The 18,717-nt window shown below is 38.5% G+C and overlaps 3 protein-coding genes across 6 annotated transcripts in view; 2 read left to right on the top strand and 1 right to left on the bottom strand.

Annotated features, from left to right (window-relative positions):
- dip2bb (disco-interacting protein 2 homolog Bb) overlaps positions 1–9,376 on the top strand; it is a 40,986-nt gene extending 31,610 nt beyond the window's left edge. Inside the window, exons 25-39 of one of the 2 annotated variants that reach the window (XM_053315700.1) lie at positions 77–100; positions 576–656; positions 808–931; positions 1,055–1,176; positions 1,942–2,053; positions 2,570–2,679; positions 3,309–3,439; positions 3,537–3,705; positions 3,817–3,987; positions 4,105–4,166; positions 4,489–4,546; positions 4,659–4,733; positions 4,862–5,036; positions 5,276–5,399; positions 6,221–9,376. In XM_053315700.1, coding sequence (XP_053171675.1) covers positions 77–100; positions 576–656; positions 808–931; positions 1,055–1,176; positions 1,942–2,053; positions 2,570–2,679; positions 3,309–3,439; positions 3,537–3,705; positions 3,817–3,987; positions 4,105–4,166; positions 4,489–4,546; positions 4,659–4,733; positions 4,862–5,036; positions 5,276–5,399; positions 6,221–6,473 — 1,791 coding nt within the window. In that variant the 3' untranslated portion in view covers positions 6,474–9,376. The remainder of the gene's footprint in view (positions 1–76; positions 101–575; positions 657–807; positions 932–1,054; positions 1,177–1,941; positions 2,054–2,569; positions 2,680–3,308; positions 3,440–3,536; positions 3,706–3,816; positions 3,988–4,104; positions 4,167–4,488; positions 4,547–4,658; positions 4,734–4,861; positions 5,037–5,275; positions 5,400–6,220) is intronic. The other variant, XM_053315701.1, reaches the window with a different exon arrangement.
- A 1,062-nt stretch (positions 9,377–10,438) lies between these two features.
- atf1 (activating transcription factor 1) lies at positions 10,439–15,889 on the top strand. Of its 3 annotated transcripts, none has more exons than XM_053315711.1 (8): positions 10,439–10,597; positions 11,445–11,548; positions 12,532–12,654; positions 12,807–12,904; positions 12,995–13,128; positions 13,483–13,674; positions 14,218–14,365; positions 15,031–15,889. In XM_053315711.1, exons 2-8 carry the CDS (start codon positions 11,450–11,452, stop codon positions 15,173–15,175), a joined length of 939 nt encoding a protein of 312 aa, XP_053171686.1. In that variant the 5' UTR covers positions 10,439–10,597; positions 11,445–11,449; the 3' UTR covers positions 15,176–15,889. The 3 variants fall into 3 exon arrangements, with proteins under 3 accessions (XP_053171686.1, XP_053171684.1, XP_053171685.1); XM_053315709.1 differs by having other exon boundaries at positions 14,212–14,365; XM_053315710.1 differs by lacking the exon at positions 10,439–10,597 and adding an exon at positions 10,706–11,134 and having other exon boundaries at positions 14,212–14,365.
- A 76-nt stretch (positions 15,890–15,965) lies between these two features.
- Positions 15,966–18,690, bottom strand: LOC128355459 (putative methyltransferase-like protein 7A). Its single transcript, XM_053315712.1, has 2 exons — positions 17,997–18,690; positions 15,966–16,209 (listed from the first exon to the last, which is right to left on the bottom strand). Exons 1-2 carry the CDS (start codon positions 18,492–18,494, stop codon positions 15,973–15,975), a joined length of 735 nt encoding a protein of 244 aa, XP_053171687.1. The 5' UTR covers positions 18,495–18,690; the 3' UTR covers positions 15,966–15,972.
- Positions 18,691–18,717: the final 27 nt, after the last annotated feature.

Below are 18,717 nucleotides of genomic sequence, written 5' to 3'. Positions count from 1 at the left end.
AGAGCTCAGTTTTAGAGATGTAAAAAAAATATCTGGACTCTTCTCTCTTTCTGCTCTCGTCTCTGTCTGGATGTAGCTCTGTATGTGGCCCACTGTGATGGTAAGACTTACGGCCCCCTCTGGCATCTCCCCAACACCTGTGTTTATTCTTGTCATGCTCTGATTTATGGCGTATTGTGGTTTTTATTTTGTGTGCTTGTCTAAATTTGCATTTTTGATAGTTTTTTTATCTGTGTTACAAGATATGCACCTTCTTGTTTCACTGCAGATGTGTCTTTTACTTCCTAAATTATTGTTCATTATTGTGAGAGCTGGATTGGCTCACAGTATGTGGTATAAATTGCTTGCACATTGACTAGTGATAATTTATGCCAGACAGCTGTCTACTGAGGTTTGCCGTGTCTGAGCAGCATTTTATTTAATTTTATTAAGTTGCATTAAGTTCAGTTCTTCCATCAGCACAAATACCCCTCCTTATAAATGCACTCAATGGTTGTGTTTGTAATACTATAAGAAGTTTCAGTAAAGGACACCCTCAAATGTATACACCTAATTATATTCTCTTTTTATTCCAGCATCAGTATTTGACAGAGGCTCTACAGTGGAGGGCGCAGACAGACGCAGACCATGTCCTCTATGTGCTTCTTAATGCCAAGGTACCACACTGATCTGTTAATATATAATATATAAGTCAATTTAACTGTGATGCACAAGAAAAATGTAAAATATTGCCATACAAAATTACACCTTATATTTCTTTTGACCCTATCTCTATCTCTCTCTGCATTATTTCCTATTGTCCTCCAGGGTGTGACAGTGGGCACAGCGACCTGCGTCCAGCTTCATAAGAGAGCAGAGAAGATAGCAGCAGCACTCACTGAGAAAGGCAGCATCAACACTGGAGAGAATGTAGTGTTGCTTTATCCTCCTGGTAGGTTCTGCCTCTGGCTTCCTGTCTGTGTCAAAGTATTACTTCATTAAGATTAATTATAGTGAAACATGGATGGTTTTCTCTCCTTTCTTATGCTGCTTGTGTCCTTCATCTCTCTCTCAGGCATTGATTTGATCGCTGCCTTCTACGGTTGCCTCTACGCCGGATGTGTTCCTGTGAACGTCAGACCTCCACACCCTCAGAACCTGGCAGCCACTCTGCCTACTGTCCGCATGATTATTGATGTAAGTGTGCGTTTGTGCAACACTGAACATGAACTGAACATGTGTAATAATGCATGTTCATGGGTTTGGGTGTACGTGCATATCTGTTTATTCATTTAATCCTAATAACAGGGTCTTTTTTTGTTGTTCTCTATGTTTATGTATTTATTTATTTATATCTTTATTTACTCAGGCCATTTCATTTAGATTTTCCAAGAGAGACCATAGAACAAGAAACAGCCATAAGACATGAAGACAATCAGCAGGCAGAAACAACACAATCACACAAAAAACTAGGAATTACTAAAAGCAGTTACAAGAATCATAAAAAAAACATCAGATAATAAAGCTTGAGAAAAACAAATGTAAGACTCAAGTTTGGGGACAATTTGCAGTTCATTCCATTTAAAAGGTGCATTTTGCTTGAAACCAGCTCGGCTAACATTACTGCATCCATGAGGGATATTTAATATATATGTACGGTATAAGGTATACATAGATATTATAATCAATAGCTTGCAGACATTGTAAATTTGGCCATTTATGGAGATCGGGTCACCTTATGACTCAATGACTGCTCAGAGTTATTACTCATTTTACAACATTATTTTCAGCTAGGTCAGACCTCCAAAGTTCTAGTACTATTATATATAATTATTTCTATGGCAGTCCTACATACACGTGTGTCCTGGGTTATGTCATATTGGGAAAATAATTTATGTTGAGTTTATGAGTGATTAGGGCTGTTTTTGTCACTTATGTAATTTTTTTTCCCTTCTTCTCCAGGTCAGTAAAGCAGCGTGTATCCTTACGACTCAGAATCTCATGCGGATCCTGCGCTCCAAAGAAGCTGCTGCATCTGTCAACATTAAAACATGGCCAACAATCATTGACACAGGTAAGGTACCAAAAGATATAGTTTATCAATAGAGCTTTTAATATTTTTTTCCCCAAGAACATTGACTGAATGTCAAACTCTTGCCTTACCAAGCTGTACGTGCAATTATTTGTAATTTTTCTTAAAAAGCCTGTAGTCTAAATTAAGAACACAAGTGTTGATCACTATAATTGATTTGCTGAAACATTGTGGACACTAAAATGAGCTTATCAGTATTGGGCAGCAGTAATAATAGTGAGTGTATATTCGATCGTATAAAACACAGTTTTGTCAGGAGCACTCATGTCAGTTAATACAGACTGCTTGCTGTGTTAACACAAACAGGAAGTGGAACATTTCTCTGCAGTGCTTTCTCCAGTTATTATGAAAATTGTATTGAAAAAAGAAGTTAAATGAGTTGCACAACCAATAAACAGCCTGTTGACAGTATCAGGCACATGTAGTAATGATTACTTTTGTTGTGTTATTATTGCTCAATATGATTTTATCTAAAACATGGCTGTCCTTGTTTTGCAGACGACCTTCCTCGCCGCCGGCCTCCACAGATTTATAAGCCACCCACATCAGAGATGATAGCTTATCTGGACTTCAGTGTGTCGACTACAGGCATGCTCACTGGGGTCAAGGTAAGACACACAAAATTCACTTTTTGGTGCACTGTTCCCAGCTTATCCACATACTAATATATACTTATGTACTATTTACAGCTGTAGCTTTTTTCTTTCACTATCTATCAAAATATGAATCTTGTTGCAGTGAAGGAATCCTTATAGGAGTATTTTTATTGTCTGTGTGTAATTAACTGAACACACATATTGTGACATCTCACACTTTTTACAACAATCTAAAACACTGTCACTATTATGAATACTACTACTACTACTACTACTACTACTACATCTCACAAAACCAATTTTACAGGTCAAATTAAGTCTGGAAAAAATTAATTGAGAATCAATTAATTGGGAGTTAGGGTTATTTGCTCGGCCTATGACTCTTCAAGTGGTTTAGGTAATGGAAAAACTTCTTGTGCTTCTGGAAACACTGAAATCTTGTGAACAAGTCGCTAGTTTTGTGCATATTTATGTACATTTTTATGAGAATGTGAGTGTTTTAAAGAAAGACCAATGACTGTCCAGCGAGTGGTGTGATCAGTCAGTCAGGAGTCAGAGATGTGATGAACGAAACACTCTTTCATCTATTGTACAGTCTACCTGAAATTACATGTGCTAATGTGTCTTTCTGTTTGTACCAGATCTCTCATGCAGCAGTCAGTGCACTGTGTCGCTCTATAAAGCTGCAGTGTGAACTGTACTCCTCTCGCCAAATAGCCATCTGCCTAGATCCTTACTGTGGTCTGGGATTTGTCCTGTGGTGCCTCGCAAGGTACAGTGAACCGTCCCCTATTGTACAGTTTTGATTTTGTTCTCTAATGTCTCTGCCCAATTCCTTCACTTCCTCTCCTCCTTGTCTTGTCTTGCAGTGTTTACTCAGGTCACCAGTCCATCCTGATCCCACCCTTTGAGTTGGAGAGCTGCGTATCTCTGTGGCTGAGCACGCTCAGTCAATACCGTATCAGAGACACCTTCTGCTCCTACTCCGTCATGGAGCTCTGTACTAAAGGACTGGGCACACAGACAGAGTTACTTAAGGTTGGAGAATGATGAATCACAACAGATACACATTTTTGCTCATTGTTTCAGCCAGTCATTCATTGTGTGTGTGTGTGTGTGTGTGTGTGTGTGTGTGTGTGTGTGTTTTAGGCCCGTGGTGTGAACCTGTCATGTGTACGAAGCTGTGTGGTGATAGCAGAGGAACGCCCTCGCCTGGCCCTCTCACACTCCTTCTCTAAGCTGTTTAAGGACGTTGGGCTGTCATCCAGAGCAGTCAGCACTGCTTTTGGCTCCAGAGTTAACTTGGCCATCTGTCTGCAGGTAACCCCAACCAACTTGAACTGGCATTGCATACAGTAGAACTATAATGCGAATCATGCCTAGAGTGAAAATCACTTGAGACCTATATTTACTCTACCTGTTCGTTGTGTGTCAAAGGGCACCACTGGTCCTGATCCCTGTACAGTCTATGTGGACATGAAGTCCCTGCGCCATGACAGGTGAGAGTTATTTCAACTAGTCCAAAGCTTTTGAAAAGTCTTGACCCTAACTTGAGCTTTCTAAATTCAAGACCTTGACTTGTGTTTTGTCTTTATTATATTAGCTGATGTTTTAGTGTGCTTGCAGTGTTAGTGACATAATGTAGCAACCCAGTCATGTTTTGCAGATGGATTTTGTTTTTTTACACTAGAAATGGACAAAGTAAAATGCATTGTAGACAAAGATAGTATTGCATGGTACAAGATGCAAATATCAGTGAGTTTTGATTTTGAATGATTGTACATATATGCTAATGTGTGTTTATGTTGCTGACCATTTCAGAGTGAGGCTGGTGGAGAGAGGAGCACCTCAGAGCCTCCCCCTGATGGAGTCTGGCAAGGTGAGATGTTCCACATGTTCTCCAGTGGTGTAGATTAAATTAATTAATTGTTTATTTAAAGTTGTTCATGTTGATGTTTGCCTCAGTACCTCTACGTTACTCTCATGTTCAGATACTGCCGGGTGTTCGTGTGATAATTGTGAATCCAGAGACCCGAGGTCCTCTTGGCGATTCTCATCTTGGAGAGGTGAGCGGGAGTCGTAAACAGCCGTTCTCCTTTTGTGAAGACAAGTTGATGTATCATGACGACACCATGAGTAAAGCGTTCTTCTGTTTGAAACCAGCTCTGAACCAGCATATGCTTCTGTCCCTCAGGTCTGGGTGAACAGCCCTCATAATGCCAGTGGCTACTACACCATTTACGGAGAGGAGAGTCTCCAGGCAGACCACTTCAACACCAAGCTCAGCTTTGGAGACCCGCAGACCTTATGGGCAAGGACTGGATACTTGGGTTTTGTGAAGAGGACCGAGCTGTTGGATGCCAGTGGTGGTAAATACACCCTTATACAGCTAAGAAAATAGATTGGATCAAGAAAGTCAAGTCTTGATGAATTTCAGATAGATTATAGATGATAAACAGAGCTGTATATTTTACCTTATAATGCATTAAACCATCGAATGTGTCAAACTGAAGTACAGTAAGCACAGGCCTAGCTTTCTCACACATTTTCTCTACATCATCTACTTACCTCTCTGGATTCACTATGTTCCCTGTGTCTCCATGCTCAGATCGACATGATGCTCTCTTTGTGGTGGGCTCTCTGGATGAGACCCTGGAGCTAAGAGGGCTACGCTACCACCCCATTGACATTGAAACCTCAGTGTCCCGAGCTCACCGCAGTATTGCTGAGAGGTGAAAATGCTTTTGATATACATTACAAACAACATCTAGATTTCTAAACACATTTTAGGAAACTAAACTACTAAATGCCAATCTAAATGTGTTAAAGGTCCTTCTTCACTCAAAACTGTGTTTTCCTTATTGCAATCTCAGAACCCATCAGCTATCTGTCTGATGACAGTTTAGCCTCTGGGGTCAACGGCCAATATTTTGGGTGTAGCTAGCTGATATTCAAATAATGAATATCAGATATTTGGGCCCAGACTTCTTCTTCTATGTGCCAGGCATTGTTTACAGTCCGATTAGCAATTTGAGACGGCCCAGACAACATTTTGGCTAGTCTCTATGAACAGATATATGCATATGAATGTAGATTATTTTTTTAGAAAAAAGTAAAATGTAAAAAGCTCAAATGTTGTCAAACTGATGGGTTTTAAGATTGTATTTCAGCCAATGTACAAAATGTGTGTTTTGCTTTCCACACAGACTGTTAACTTGCATGCAACCACAGCATGCTCAAATGTGATTGGTCAGTACTACTTAAGACAACAAACAGAAACCAGAATGCACTCAGTGCCAAAATCTTGTCCTGTTGCCTACAGATTCTGCATTCATATGCAGATATCTGTTAGAGATTATTGTTACAGTCAACTAACAGTCTTTTTTTTACTTGTGTATTTCTGTGGGAGCAGAAAGACATGTATATGATAATAAGTGTGTAATGTGATACCTTTCATTGAAAGTCAAAATAAGTGACGGCACACTGAAGTAATGGAAAGTCATCTTAACATTGATTCTTGGTTAAATGTCCACCCTTTTCTTGACCCTCACAGTGCTGTGTTTACATGGACCAACCTGCTGGTGGTGGTGTCGGAGTTGTGCGGTTCAGAGCAGGACGCACTGGACCTGGTGCCTCTGATAACCAATGTGGTCCTGGAGGAACACCACCTCATTGTGGGTGTGGTGGTTATTGTGGACCCTGGGGTTATACCCATCAACTCCAGGGGCGAGAAGCAACGCATGCACCTTCGGGACTCTTTCCTTGCTGACCAGCTGGATCCCATTTACGTTGCTTACAATATGTGAGGGGCTGTGGTGGTCTGGGCTTCTTAAGCCATTATTCACAGTCAGGATGCTTCTGCACCATTATCCTGGCTCTCTAATCTGCTTCTGGCTTGGCAAACAGTGCAAGGCAAAGGCATGTACTGCCCCCCAAGCCCTGTGTGACACCAGCATATCTTGGCCACTGCATGTCTGTGACTGGACCTGCCATGTTCTGGAGTTGTTCACTGTGTTTTATAGACAGATTTTTGCAAATGGGACTTCCAGGACAATTCTACTTCAAATGGCAAAGAAAAAAAAAAGTCCTTGTTGTACTTTTTGGGGAAAGGGCGAAGCAACACAAACAACAGGACCACTTTTGAAATCAATTCTATATTAATGTCTTTGTGAAAATACATTTTCTTATTATGTACTTACCACAAACCTCTTTTCCCTTTTGTGTCTACACTGATTCCAAGAGCTACTACACTTCAATCAACAACTTGAAATATTTTCTACATGCAGCTTTCAAACAGATGCACACAAATGCACGTGCCGAGCCCTTATCATTTCTCACAAACATGGATAAAAAAAGAGGGAATGAGACAGCAAAGTCTTAAACTAATATGGAGTCTGTGTACATTATTTAAATAGCTTATATTGTCCCATGATACTGAAGCCAAATAGATTTTCACAACATTGCTGCCCTAACATACTGTATTTCCTGCCTTATAAAACTTCAGCCATACATTCCTATCTTAAATTTTAATGAATCTGTCATTAATGGCTGTTTATTTTCCTTTGGCTTTGATTAATAGTGGAAATCCAATATCCAAAGGGATCAAAATAAGAGAAAGGAGGCCATATTCTGTACTGTACCTACAAAGGCCACTTTGTATTTTAGATACTGTATGTTACTGTATAGATATTTTTAATTGTATAAATGTATAAATGCTTGACTCATCTCTCTCAGTTGATGGTTTATGGAGAGTTAACCAAGCTGGGAGGTGACAATAGTAGCAGAGAGAAGATTGTAAATAAGATTTAACAACTTTGAGAGTACTTTTGAAGTGGAGCAGTAGTTGTATAATGGAGGATAAAGATTAATAACTATAAATCAGATAATCAGGATTGATACAATGTTGCACTTTCTCAAAAAATGTCTATTTTATTATAACAGTGAGGCATTATAACTAACGTTTCAGGATCATGTTTTATTCTGAGGAATCTCGCTTGAGGAATTAATGACAGGAACGTTTCCTGAAGGCCATAAAACATTAAAAATGTGTGAGGAGAAGGCTAAAACCAATATCATGACTGTTTCCAGGCTACCAGGTTATTCTGTAAAAATGTTTTAAAAAAAAAAAGGTCCATAACCGTTCATCCAATTTTATTGCCATTGTACTCTGTATTGCACAGTCATACCCTTCTCAGTTTTGTACTGCGTAATAGAGCAAGTGTTTGAGAGTTGGCCCTTTCCTTTTCCTATTCATGCTCAAAGTTGATTTTAAATGTTTTGTCTTTGTGGAACTTTGTAAAAAAAAAAAAAATTACTTTAAAGTCCAACAAAGTTGTTGGTAAGTCTGTAGTCCATAGCGGCAAGGCATCATGTTGTCTGGATTACTTTCTGTGTTCAGTCACTGGATTTATAAGCACTTGTGGATGCAGTGGCAAAGCTGAGCCACACCAGAAACACGGTTGATTGGTACTTGTAAGAAAAATAGATTATATAGAAAATTTCCATCAAGATGTATCTGCAAATTGTATTTGGTTTCCTGCAATCTTGTGCTTTTCTTGTGCTGCTTGCCATAATTTATAGGTTCTTTGTACTGGATTATGCTGTATTTCAGTGATGAACCCTTACTGTCAACATGTAAATAAGTTTTCTGTTATTTCTAGACTTTTGCAGTTGTAGATCTGTCTCATTTCAACATCCAATCATGCCAAACAGGAAGTTAGAAAGATGTTTAATCATTTTGAGGTAAAAAGGAATATTATCCATTGAATTACTGCACTTTGCACTGGTGGTACCTACAGCAGGTACAACATTTGAGTGATTGATTTATTTATCCCCATTTCGTGTTTCATTAAATGTGTTCATAACTTTAGAAATAGAACGCTTGACATATGATTTCGCTCAGTTATGAAGTCCAAAAGACAAATAGCACCGCATCTTAGCTTTAACATTACATCCTATTTTTGCATGACTCAGCCGAGCACAATAAGAAATCAGCTTGACACACCGCTCATCTCGAGGCACACGTGGGAGTGTGATTTACAGCATATGTATGAAATTGTATATTCAGGGAACAAAACTCATACAAACACAGGGATGGACCCGTTGGTCCCTTGGTGCAATTTGTGAATAGTACCCATAAAATGTAGACGTTTGTCCAAATGAATTTCCTTTTAATTAAGGCAGACCCTGCGAATCTGATGAGCAGAAAGAGGCGGTACTGACAACCATCTACCATCTACCTGCTTTGCTTAGAAGTCTACAAGGGCTTCCTCTGGTTTCTGCTCTTCTCTCCGCCAGACTTCTAACACACTATGCAATCCCAATGACAGTGCAATTTAATTTCAAAGCTTGTACAGTCTGGTGAAATATACATGATTCTTCTACATTTTGTAATAACTATGAACAGGAGACTGATTAAATTTAACCAGTAGTGTACTTAAGACTATTCATCTCTCTTGAGTTGTTCTATCGATATTTTGTGTATGCACTCTTGATATGTTGTACTATATTAATTATTTGGTGAATTAACTAGTCCGTGAGGGCGTGATCCACTGATGAATCTTTAATGCTAGGGAGACATTTTAACTCATATAGTAAAGAAAACAAGGTGATATACCCCTTCCCATTTTTCTCACTTATTTTCTATTTTGGTTTGTTGTACTTTGTTTTATACTTTATGTAAAAGTCATACAGAATAAACAAACGCATTTAATCATTTCGGGTGTCTTGATATTCATGAGTTTAGCAATGATGTAACATGTCTTTACCAACACAGTGTTTCATCTTCAGGTCAGAGTGGTTGGCGTCTACTACCAGGTGTTTCCCAAGGTTTAACAATACATAATTCTGACCAATTGTAGTTTAGATATTTTAAAAAAGGGTTATGTTTTTTGGTTTTGAATTGACTACTTTTTTTTTTTCTTTTTGCAAATTTCAAGTAACGTCAAAGACTTCTGGTGCTGTAAAATAACAAATCAAACTTGGCCAATTACATTTCTTAACCAAACATGAGCACAGTGAATGAGACCACTGTATATGGCTTGCCAAAAAGGCATTTTGAGACATAATATTGAAAACTAATTAGGACAGGAAACCCTACTTCAGGGCTTCAAATGTTTAAAAAAAAGTTTATTCTGAAATTAACTGAAACCAAAGGCTAATCATGCAACTAAAATACTGTAGATCACACTGTACTGATATGATTTCAAGACTACACCTCAGAAGGTTAGAGGCACCATCTTTTTCCATTTGTATGGCTATGTGAAAATACTACAATTATTGGTCCTGTATTTATATTTTTTATTAAATAGAAGAACAGACTGGGAGTAAAATGGGATTTATACATCAAAAGTACTCATTGTGTCAGTGTTACATTATTTGATTATGATTATCATTTATGTGTAAGCAGCTTGTTAATGTTGTAGCTGCTTGAGGCAAAGTTAATTTCACCTGCTTTGTCTACTGTTATTGTTATTTTATTAATTAACCTGAAGCACAATGAAATGTTTTAAAGTCAAAATATCAAGTAAAACCTCAAAAAAGTCCCTCAGGAATATGAAAACATGAAATACAGACGTCATGTCGGTAAAAAGCAGGTATTCTTACTTTCTTATATAAGGTATATGTTTAATTAATCACTTCTAACTTTTTCCACTCTGTAGTCATGAATGTAGCAGATGTTCGAACTCTATTCACCAATCACAAAGCTCAGAGACACTATTACGTAATGTGTCTTTGCCGAGCAGCACCGCCCACTTCCTTTAGGAAAAAAAAGTGGTCAGCTATTTTTTTTTTAGCTGACATCTTTGTGTTTTTAGCTGTTAGCCACTGGTGCTAAGTAACTTTTCCAAGTATTTCCTGTGTAAAAGTATATACACGAATTGCACGAAGTCCACGCTGTGAACAAGAGCAGTTACGCGGCCTTTGAAAGGTAAATTTTGGCTGAATGAGCGGTAATTTTGTGCCCCTCTGGCTGTCTGCTCTGTTGTGGCGGTAATGGCGGCTGCTGCTTCGTCAACTCCTCGCCGTTTTACGAAAAGGGAAGGTGTAGTTAGCTTAATGGCTCCCCGTATCGCTGACGTCTATTGACGCGGTAACTTGCGTGCCAGTGACAGAGTTACACATATTTGCTCATTGAGACAAAAGCTCATCCATCCTGTGAACCGGAGGAACCAAACTTACTTCTTGCACAGCTCCCAAACGGCTGTTTTTAACGGTTTTAAATCGGTTAACGTCCGTTTAACTGAACGTTAGCTGCCATTAAGTAACGTTAGCAACGCTCATCGAACATCCTGGCCGTTAGGATTCATAGGATTACTTTACACTGTGGCTGTTATTGTTTGATCGAGATGGTGGAGTTACCCACTTTATTAAACTGTACAACTAACACCAGATGGCTAAATTATGAGAGGGAAAAAGTTAACAGTATTGGCTGTCTGTCGGGCCTAGCTATGTTCCGTGACTCCAGGTTAGTTGTATTGGCTAACACGAATGAACTAACGAGGAAGTCGATTTTAGTACGACCTGTTTGACATTAGTGTTAATCCTAGGCTAAATGAGACTGTTGGCTATGGTATTTAAATTATTTGATAGCGCTCTGATCAGTGTCATTTTGAGCGTGAATAAATGTTATTTACTCAGCAAATATTGTATAGATGAAGCGCACAGGCCAAAGCGAAATACTGGCTGCAGCAGGCAGGCAAGCCCGCCACTACAGTTGTTGTTTTACATTAACTAGAGCAATAATGAAACAGTAATATTTATTTATTTATTCCCAGTGACTATGGAAGAAGTACAGCAGGGCAGCAATGGCACTGAGTCACAGACTACGACCATTCCTACTACCATCTCAACCTCTCAGTTCTCACAGATAGCCCAACAGGTAACTAGTTAATAGATAACTTCAACGTGCTTTATAAGCAATGCAATATATCACGACTTTATCTTTTACGTTGCTAGTATATCTAGTCTACTATGGATGCAAATGGTTTGCAGAAAGCACAGATTTGCTCCTAAGATTTGTGTTTGTTTTATTTTTTTAAGGACTGACAAATGTTTACTGTCTCTTTCTCCCATACAGTTTATAATTTGACACAGCTCCAATGGGACAATCACATTTAGAATATATAAAGTCATGTTTATTGTGTATATATGTATATGTATGTATGGTGAATTAAAAGGCTTCCCCATGTCTGATTTTGTCAGCCCTAGTGAGCAAAGTCAGAGAAAGTTGATTGAAACCGAAACCTTTTAAAATGGCATTGCATGGAATTCACCATAATTTGCACAGTACCATTTGAAGTAGTTAATGTACTTCTGATATAACAAAGGGATCACTGAATCTGTCTGTGTTGATGCATGTTTCCAAATTCCATATTGAATATGAGGAAACTGACTGTATCTAAAGCACCTAAAGTCTCAGTCTAAGTTTATGACCTATCATAAACTTTGTTTTCAGCTTTTATGGACTTAAAGCAAATGCTAGTAAAACAAAATGTTTGAAACATAAATATATTTGTGACAATACCCATATTATAGTTAGTTGGATGAGGTTGAAAGTTCTAAAATTACATTTGAAAGAGTCAGATCATCCCAAATATGCCTCCATTTGTCATTGGTCACAAACACAATTTCATTCACTTCCATTGTATTTAGTCGTTGCAGAAGTTTCAGAGGCAAACATCCCAAAAACTAAGATCAGAGAATAGAAATAATATTCATGGCCAGAGACCACTAGAGACAAGTGAAAAAAAAAGTGCAGAAATCACCCTTTGAGACAATTTTGTAGAATATTAAGCTGCTTTCATTTGTCGTGACAAATATACTGTGTTTTGTGAATTTTAAATTGTCTTTGGATTTTTGTAGATGTCACTGGGTGGTTCTTCTGTGACCGTTGTCCAGCTGCCAGGGGGGCAGTTTCAGGTTCAAGGAGTGATCCAGTCTGCACAGTCCTCAGTCATTCAGTCCCCTCAGGCGCAGAATACACAGGTCAGCCAAGTTTTCTTTTTGGCACTGTAATTATTGATTGTAAATGATAGCTTTGGTGTCATACATCTCTTAAGTTTCTTTTTAAAAACTGACAATCTGCTATTTTATACATTTACTCATATACACTTTATAAACCACCTTCTAATTTCAAGGCCCAGTGTTCAGATAGTGACGATTCACAGGACTCATCAGACAGTGGAGGTGCAGCGCAAAAGACCAGAGAAATACTGGCAAGACGGCCGTCATACAGGTAAAAAAATAAATAAAAACACAGACACAACATGAAATATGATGTGCAATGAAAAGTAATTCAAGTGACAATCCCATTCTCACATTTTAGAAAAATCCTAAATGAACTTTCATCTGAGGAAGTGACACATATTGAGGGAAAGGATAACAGCCCAGCATCCACAGGAGTGACAGGAGTCACAGTGCCCACCACCGGACTCTACCAGACCAGTAGCGGACAGTATAGTACGGACTTTTCCCTTTTTAATAGTATTTGTATTAGAGATGTTAAGCGCTGAGATAGAGAATTTCAGGTAAACTGTTATACATCTACTGACCACAGAAAAAACACCAGTTTAGTTTTCAGCAGAGGCTGCCTTGATTTGCTATATAATACTTGTTATGTATGATTCCTTACTGAATGCTATAGTATTGATTCTCAGCTGATACCAAAAGTCTTACCAGTCATTGATTTTAAGAAGTCTATTAAAAAGAGTCAATTGGTTATTAAAAAGAGTTAAAAATGTGAACTTATCCAGCTAGAATGTGATTTTTACTTGTGCCTTACCAAATCTGACACCATTTTTGTGGTTATTCTAGTTACCATAGCTGCTAATGGCACAATCCAGCTGGCAACTCCAGGGTCCGAAGGCCTGCAGGGGCTGCAGGGACTGCAGGCTGTTACCATGAGCAACTCTGGTGGAGCCCAGCAAGGTACCACCATCCTTCAGTATGCCCAAACCCCTGATGGACAGCAGATACTAGTGCCAAGTAACCAGGTTGTTGTACAAGGTGAGCAGGTCATGGCATACTCAAATGAAAATTCACTACATTTTTAAGTTAATTTTAGGATGTTGTTGTAATTTTGTGTATATGTAACCTGTTCTCGACTCTCTTTTGAAAAAGAGATCTTGTTCTCAATTAGATTTGATAATAATAATAATAATGATAATAATAATAATAATAACAATATTAATAATAACATTTTGTAAGGGAAACTCAATTTGGTAGCAGGGAAGATGCAAAAAGTGTTGAACATTCAGAAAGACAATAGCAGAACTACAGTTACTATATTTATTTCAGTTAGAGGGCTCTGGAAAGAAAAAGAACAAGCAAAAACAAACAAAATTGATTATGGCTCAGTGTCACATGGCTGCATGTGTTGTGCAAGTGCACAACTTTCCAGAGTGTTAAAATCCCACTGCCAAGAATTATAAACTTCCTTACTTCTGACAGGTTCTCCTTTTATGTGGGGTAATGGTTATTATCTAAACTTCACTAGTGATGCATGCTGTGTGGAAAGGCTCATGACTGTGGTATTTCTCCAAGGTGCAGGAGGAGAGGTGCAAACATACCAGATCCGTACAGCGCCCACATCCAGCTCCCTGCCACAGACGGTAGTGATGACCTCTCCTGTGGGACTATCTCAGGGAAAGAGTGATGATCCAACAATGAAGAGGGAAATTAGGCTTGCAAAAAACAGGTAAATGTACAGTCAGGGTAAGGAAGAAAAATATGAAGTCTCCCAAACATTGTGGACAGAGAAAATAATTTTCAGGTAGTTCCATAAAAGAAGAGCATTGTATTGATTGTAATCAATGCTCTTCTGATTTCTGTATAGATGAGTGATGCATGTTCTGCTTCCCACTTGAAAAATAAATATTTTCTATCATATTAATCCTGGTTCAAACCTTCGGACAGTTGTAAATTGTTTTGTCACAGACTTGGAAAGCTCAAACTAAAGAACACTGCATTTCCTTCAACGTTTAATTTGCTTTAAAGTAAAAAAAAAAAAAAGACAACTTGCAGACGTCTCTGTAGTTTTGAACAATGCAAAGGAGGAGGAGTGTTACATGAGAACAGATTATGTTTACAAGATTTAGTGCAGGATGCTGTGCCTCCATTGTTTGAATTTTGTAGAGCCCAGCACCAATTTGTATTTGTTGGTGACGATTGTAATCACTTGCACATATTTTATTGTTATAGCTGCAGCTTTGGCCAGGAGAGTGTCTAGTTGTGTGCAATATGGATAAATCTTCTTCCATGTCATGTATTTTTATGTTGCAATACTGAAATACTGTACATTGTGTTATAATGATTGCGTTATCTTTCAGTTGGACTGACTGTACTTTTTGTTCCCTCCCTCAGAGAGGCAGCCCGTGAATGTAGGAGGAAGAAAAAGGAATATGTTAAATGTCTGGAAAACCGCGTAGCTGTTCTTGAGAACCAAAACAAGACCCTGATTGAGGAACTCAAAACATTAAAGGACCTTTATTGCGTTAAAACAGGATAACCTGTTTGAATAGAGCTGGAAGATTGAGACGTAGTATGGCAGCGGCACAGCTCAGCCTTTTGGACATAACAGGGTTTCTGGGAACACTTCATTTCAGGCTGAGATCCTTCAGATTTTTTACTCTGTTTGATATAAAAGTGACTTGTGATGGCAGTGAAATATATCTATAAATACAAGAGAAATTGGCCATTTTTCCACCTGTTTTTTAAAATTTGCTAATGCTATAACATTTATAGTTGTGTACATTTTTAATGATGGGAGGTTTGAAATTGTGCGCTTTTAACTTTTAAGTCTCAATTTCTAAATGTGTCCCTTTCCTTTTTTTCTTGTGTTTTTAAAATGTTGCTGTTGGAGGGTTGTTTTTAAAAAAAAAATCTTTTAACAGCATCTTCAGAATTCTGACTGTATGATTACTACACAGACATAATTCCTGTTTATTTTTTGAACCAGCAATACCCCTTATTTCCCCGTAAGGAGATGTTACAATTGTCATTCCTTATTTTTGTGCAATGGAATATAAAGGGTAATAGAAAAGGTGACAATGAGTATGGTTTATTTGGTTGTTTTCTTGGCAGTTACTTAGACAATCAGGGAAAAAGCACAGTGTCAAGGTAATATTTATTATGTACATCTTGGGAAGGGTGGGGAAGAAGAACAAACAGTGTATGAAATGTTGCTGATTCTGTAAGTAAATAAATATATTTTCACTCAATATATGCAGTATGGCCAAAGTATTTTTGTCAAGTATAAATGGATCCACAAGGGGCAGCATGAAGTCTGCTGATTGTCCCCTGCAGTCATTTAACAGAGTATCCCATGATGTGTGGTCTTATCATTAAAGTGACCTCTGGAGCTTCAATGTGTTTCAGGTGAAGTTCAGAGAAACCAGCTTCCTCTAGATCTTTCCATGTCGCTCTGGTTATCGAGCATCCATCTCCAAGATAGTACCACAGAGGCTCAAATACATGCTGGAGGAAATATATCCAGGAGGAAGGACCTGACACAACATGCTCCATGAAGTAGAAAGCTCCGCCCTGTTAGAGAGCCATAAAAAATCAGATTAATGCACGTTAAATCAAATCTGGTTATGTTCCTTTCCCACTAGAACGTTTACTTTGCTTCCTGATGATCATTTAGATTTTCAGCAGTAATCAAATAACTTGACTGAATGGAGACTGATCTTGCAGAGAAAAAACAGACAAGCTACTAGCTCCCATGCTTTTCATTATCATCATTTCATCAAAAAAAAGCTGTTGTGTAATTATAGCATAACAATATCTACATATTCTTCAGTGTAAATCTAAATTACATAATCTATTAATGATGTCCATTAGTACAGCCTAACCAGCCATAATCTTAAAAGCTCAGCTATTTAACATAGTGTGTACATATAATTGTAGATGGTCGTGGAAAGGCCGTCATTCCACTGATATATTAAATTTCAGCACGTCAATTAAAACAAACATTGTACAGCATCCTAAACAGGCCAATTTGTATAATGTAGAAACATGCCAAAATGGAAAAACAACTTCTCTGTTTCTCCAGTTTAATCAAATCCTGTCAGTGGATTTCAATATATCGTGTGTGACTGATTATTTGTGCCTCTCTTGAGTTCAGTGTGAAGGACAGCCCTAATCTGTACTTTGAAGATAACCCATTTAGTTTCAAGTCAACAGTAACGACAATCAGAAACAATACAGTTCAAGGTTCATGGTATCTTTATTAACCCCAAGGGGCAATTTGGTTTACAGCCAGCAGTCATACATAGCCTAAACAACAAACACAACAATAAAATAAATACGAATTTTAAATTTTAAGACATTTAAAAGGCTGATAGTAGCAAGAATTAATGACTTCTTGAACCTATTCGTTCTGCATCGGGGCACACTGTATCCACGCCCTGATGGAAGCAAAATTAACTCCTCTCTGAGTGGATGGCTCAGGTATGTTTCAAGCACCTGACCTTCACAATACCTGGGTACAATACCTTTCTTTTAAAGAAAGAAAGTGATCCAGATAAAAGATAAAATAGAACATAAGAAAGGATTCAACAAAACAGTGTGAACAGTTAATGTTCACTATAACCCAACAATTATACTCTTCAACCAAAAAGAGGTAATTGGACAGACAGCAACTTTACTTGACAGGTTTTACATGCTCCCTGTCCCTAGGATCCCAGACCCTCATAAGCCCCAAAAAAGCATGTCCAATGGCTTTTGGAAATGGGTTAATTTCAATTTGTTAAAATTACAATATCTGACTTGACTCTCTGAACAAACGACCGCACAAGAGTTCCTATGTGTGCAAGCACAAATGGCAAATAAAGTTTTTGAATCTTGAATATCAATAAAGTTAGGTCCTGCATTATACTTGTAGTTCATATTGTGCTCTGCTCATATGGTTTTCTACATGAACTTGTGTTAATCAAATGAGTAGCCTATGTTGTATTTAACAGTACTTGGTGGGAATTGGGTGCAACAGAATACATACAGCTTGAAGTTAGACCCTTGTTCCTCTGAGGGATATTCTTCGTAAATGTGATTATTTTAAGCAGTGCGTGCGTGTATGTGTGAGATAATTGTTTTGGTATTATGATGTGAATGAAGCGTATTATTGTGATCCTGCTTTCAATTAGATTTTGCGATACATAAAGATTTATAATAAATGACACTAGGGAAGAGATGAGGCGTTTAGTACCCAGGAAACCCTTAAAATGTTTAACCAGCTATGTTCATAGAAACCACCGCTGTGACCTTCATGCACATTAACTCAGAAGTTTAATATGTCCTACAGCACGTGAACGCCGCACACCGAGACTCACCGTTTTGAGGATCCTCCGGACCTCCTGCAGCACCCGATGCACGTTTCTGACCGAGCAGAGCACCAACGTGCAGACAACAACGTCCACAGACTCGTCCTCTACTCCTTTCATGTCCTCTGCAGAGACAACTATAAACTCGTCATAGGTCAGGTGCTTGTTTGCGTCCATACTCATCTGGAGGTACTTCTCAAAGTGCGGGTTGGGGTCCGTGCAGACCACCGTGCAGCCGAACGGGTAGAACTGGAAGTTGGCCCCGCTGCCACAACCGATCTCCAGCAGGCGAAGCGTGCCATCCGTGTTTGCAAACTTGCACACGTTTCGGAAAAGCTCTCTCTTCACTGTGTGCATTTTGTCGTTGTAGGAAAATGTTATATTGTAGGCAAGCAGCGGAAAGACACGTTTGTACATACCGTAAAAGCCTGTGATCTCCATGAGGTGTAAGGGCAAAGTCAACAGTTTGCAAAGCAGTCTGCATACTTTCATTAGACAAGACTTCATGTTGGACTGAACTAATCTAGACAGGAGACTTCAGAAGATAAAAAGATTAAACACTAATACCTGAGCAACGATGTTCATGTTGCACTTTGAGCACACGGTGGCGCAAATGGACTGTGATCCACATCAGGGAGGAAGGGAAAGTCCACCAAATACACAAACGAGTCCCCAAAAGGTCTGTTACTTATCCTGCCCATCTCATCTCATCTCGCTCACTGTTTCATAA

Source organism: Scomber japonicus, chromosome 3 (assembly GCF_027409825.1).
Source record: "Scomber japonicus isolate fScoJap1 chromosome 3, fScoJap1.pri, whole genome shotgun sequence".
In the NCBI taxonomy this organism is placed as follows: domain Eukaryota; kingdom Metazoa; phylum Chordata; class Actinopteri; order Scombriformes; family Scombridae; genus Scomber; species Scomber japonicus.
The sequence above is the reverse complement of the archived record's forward strand: the minus strand, read 5'-3'. Positions and strand labels throughout refer to the sequence as shown.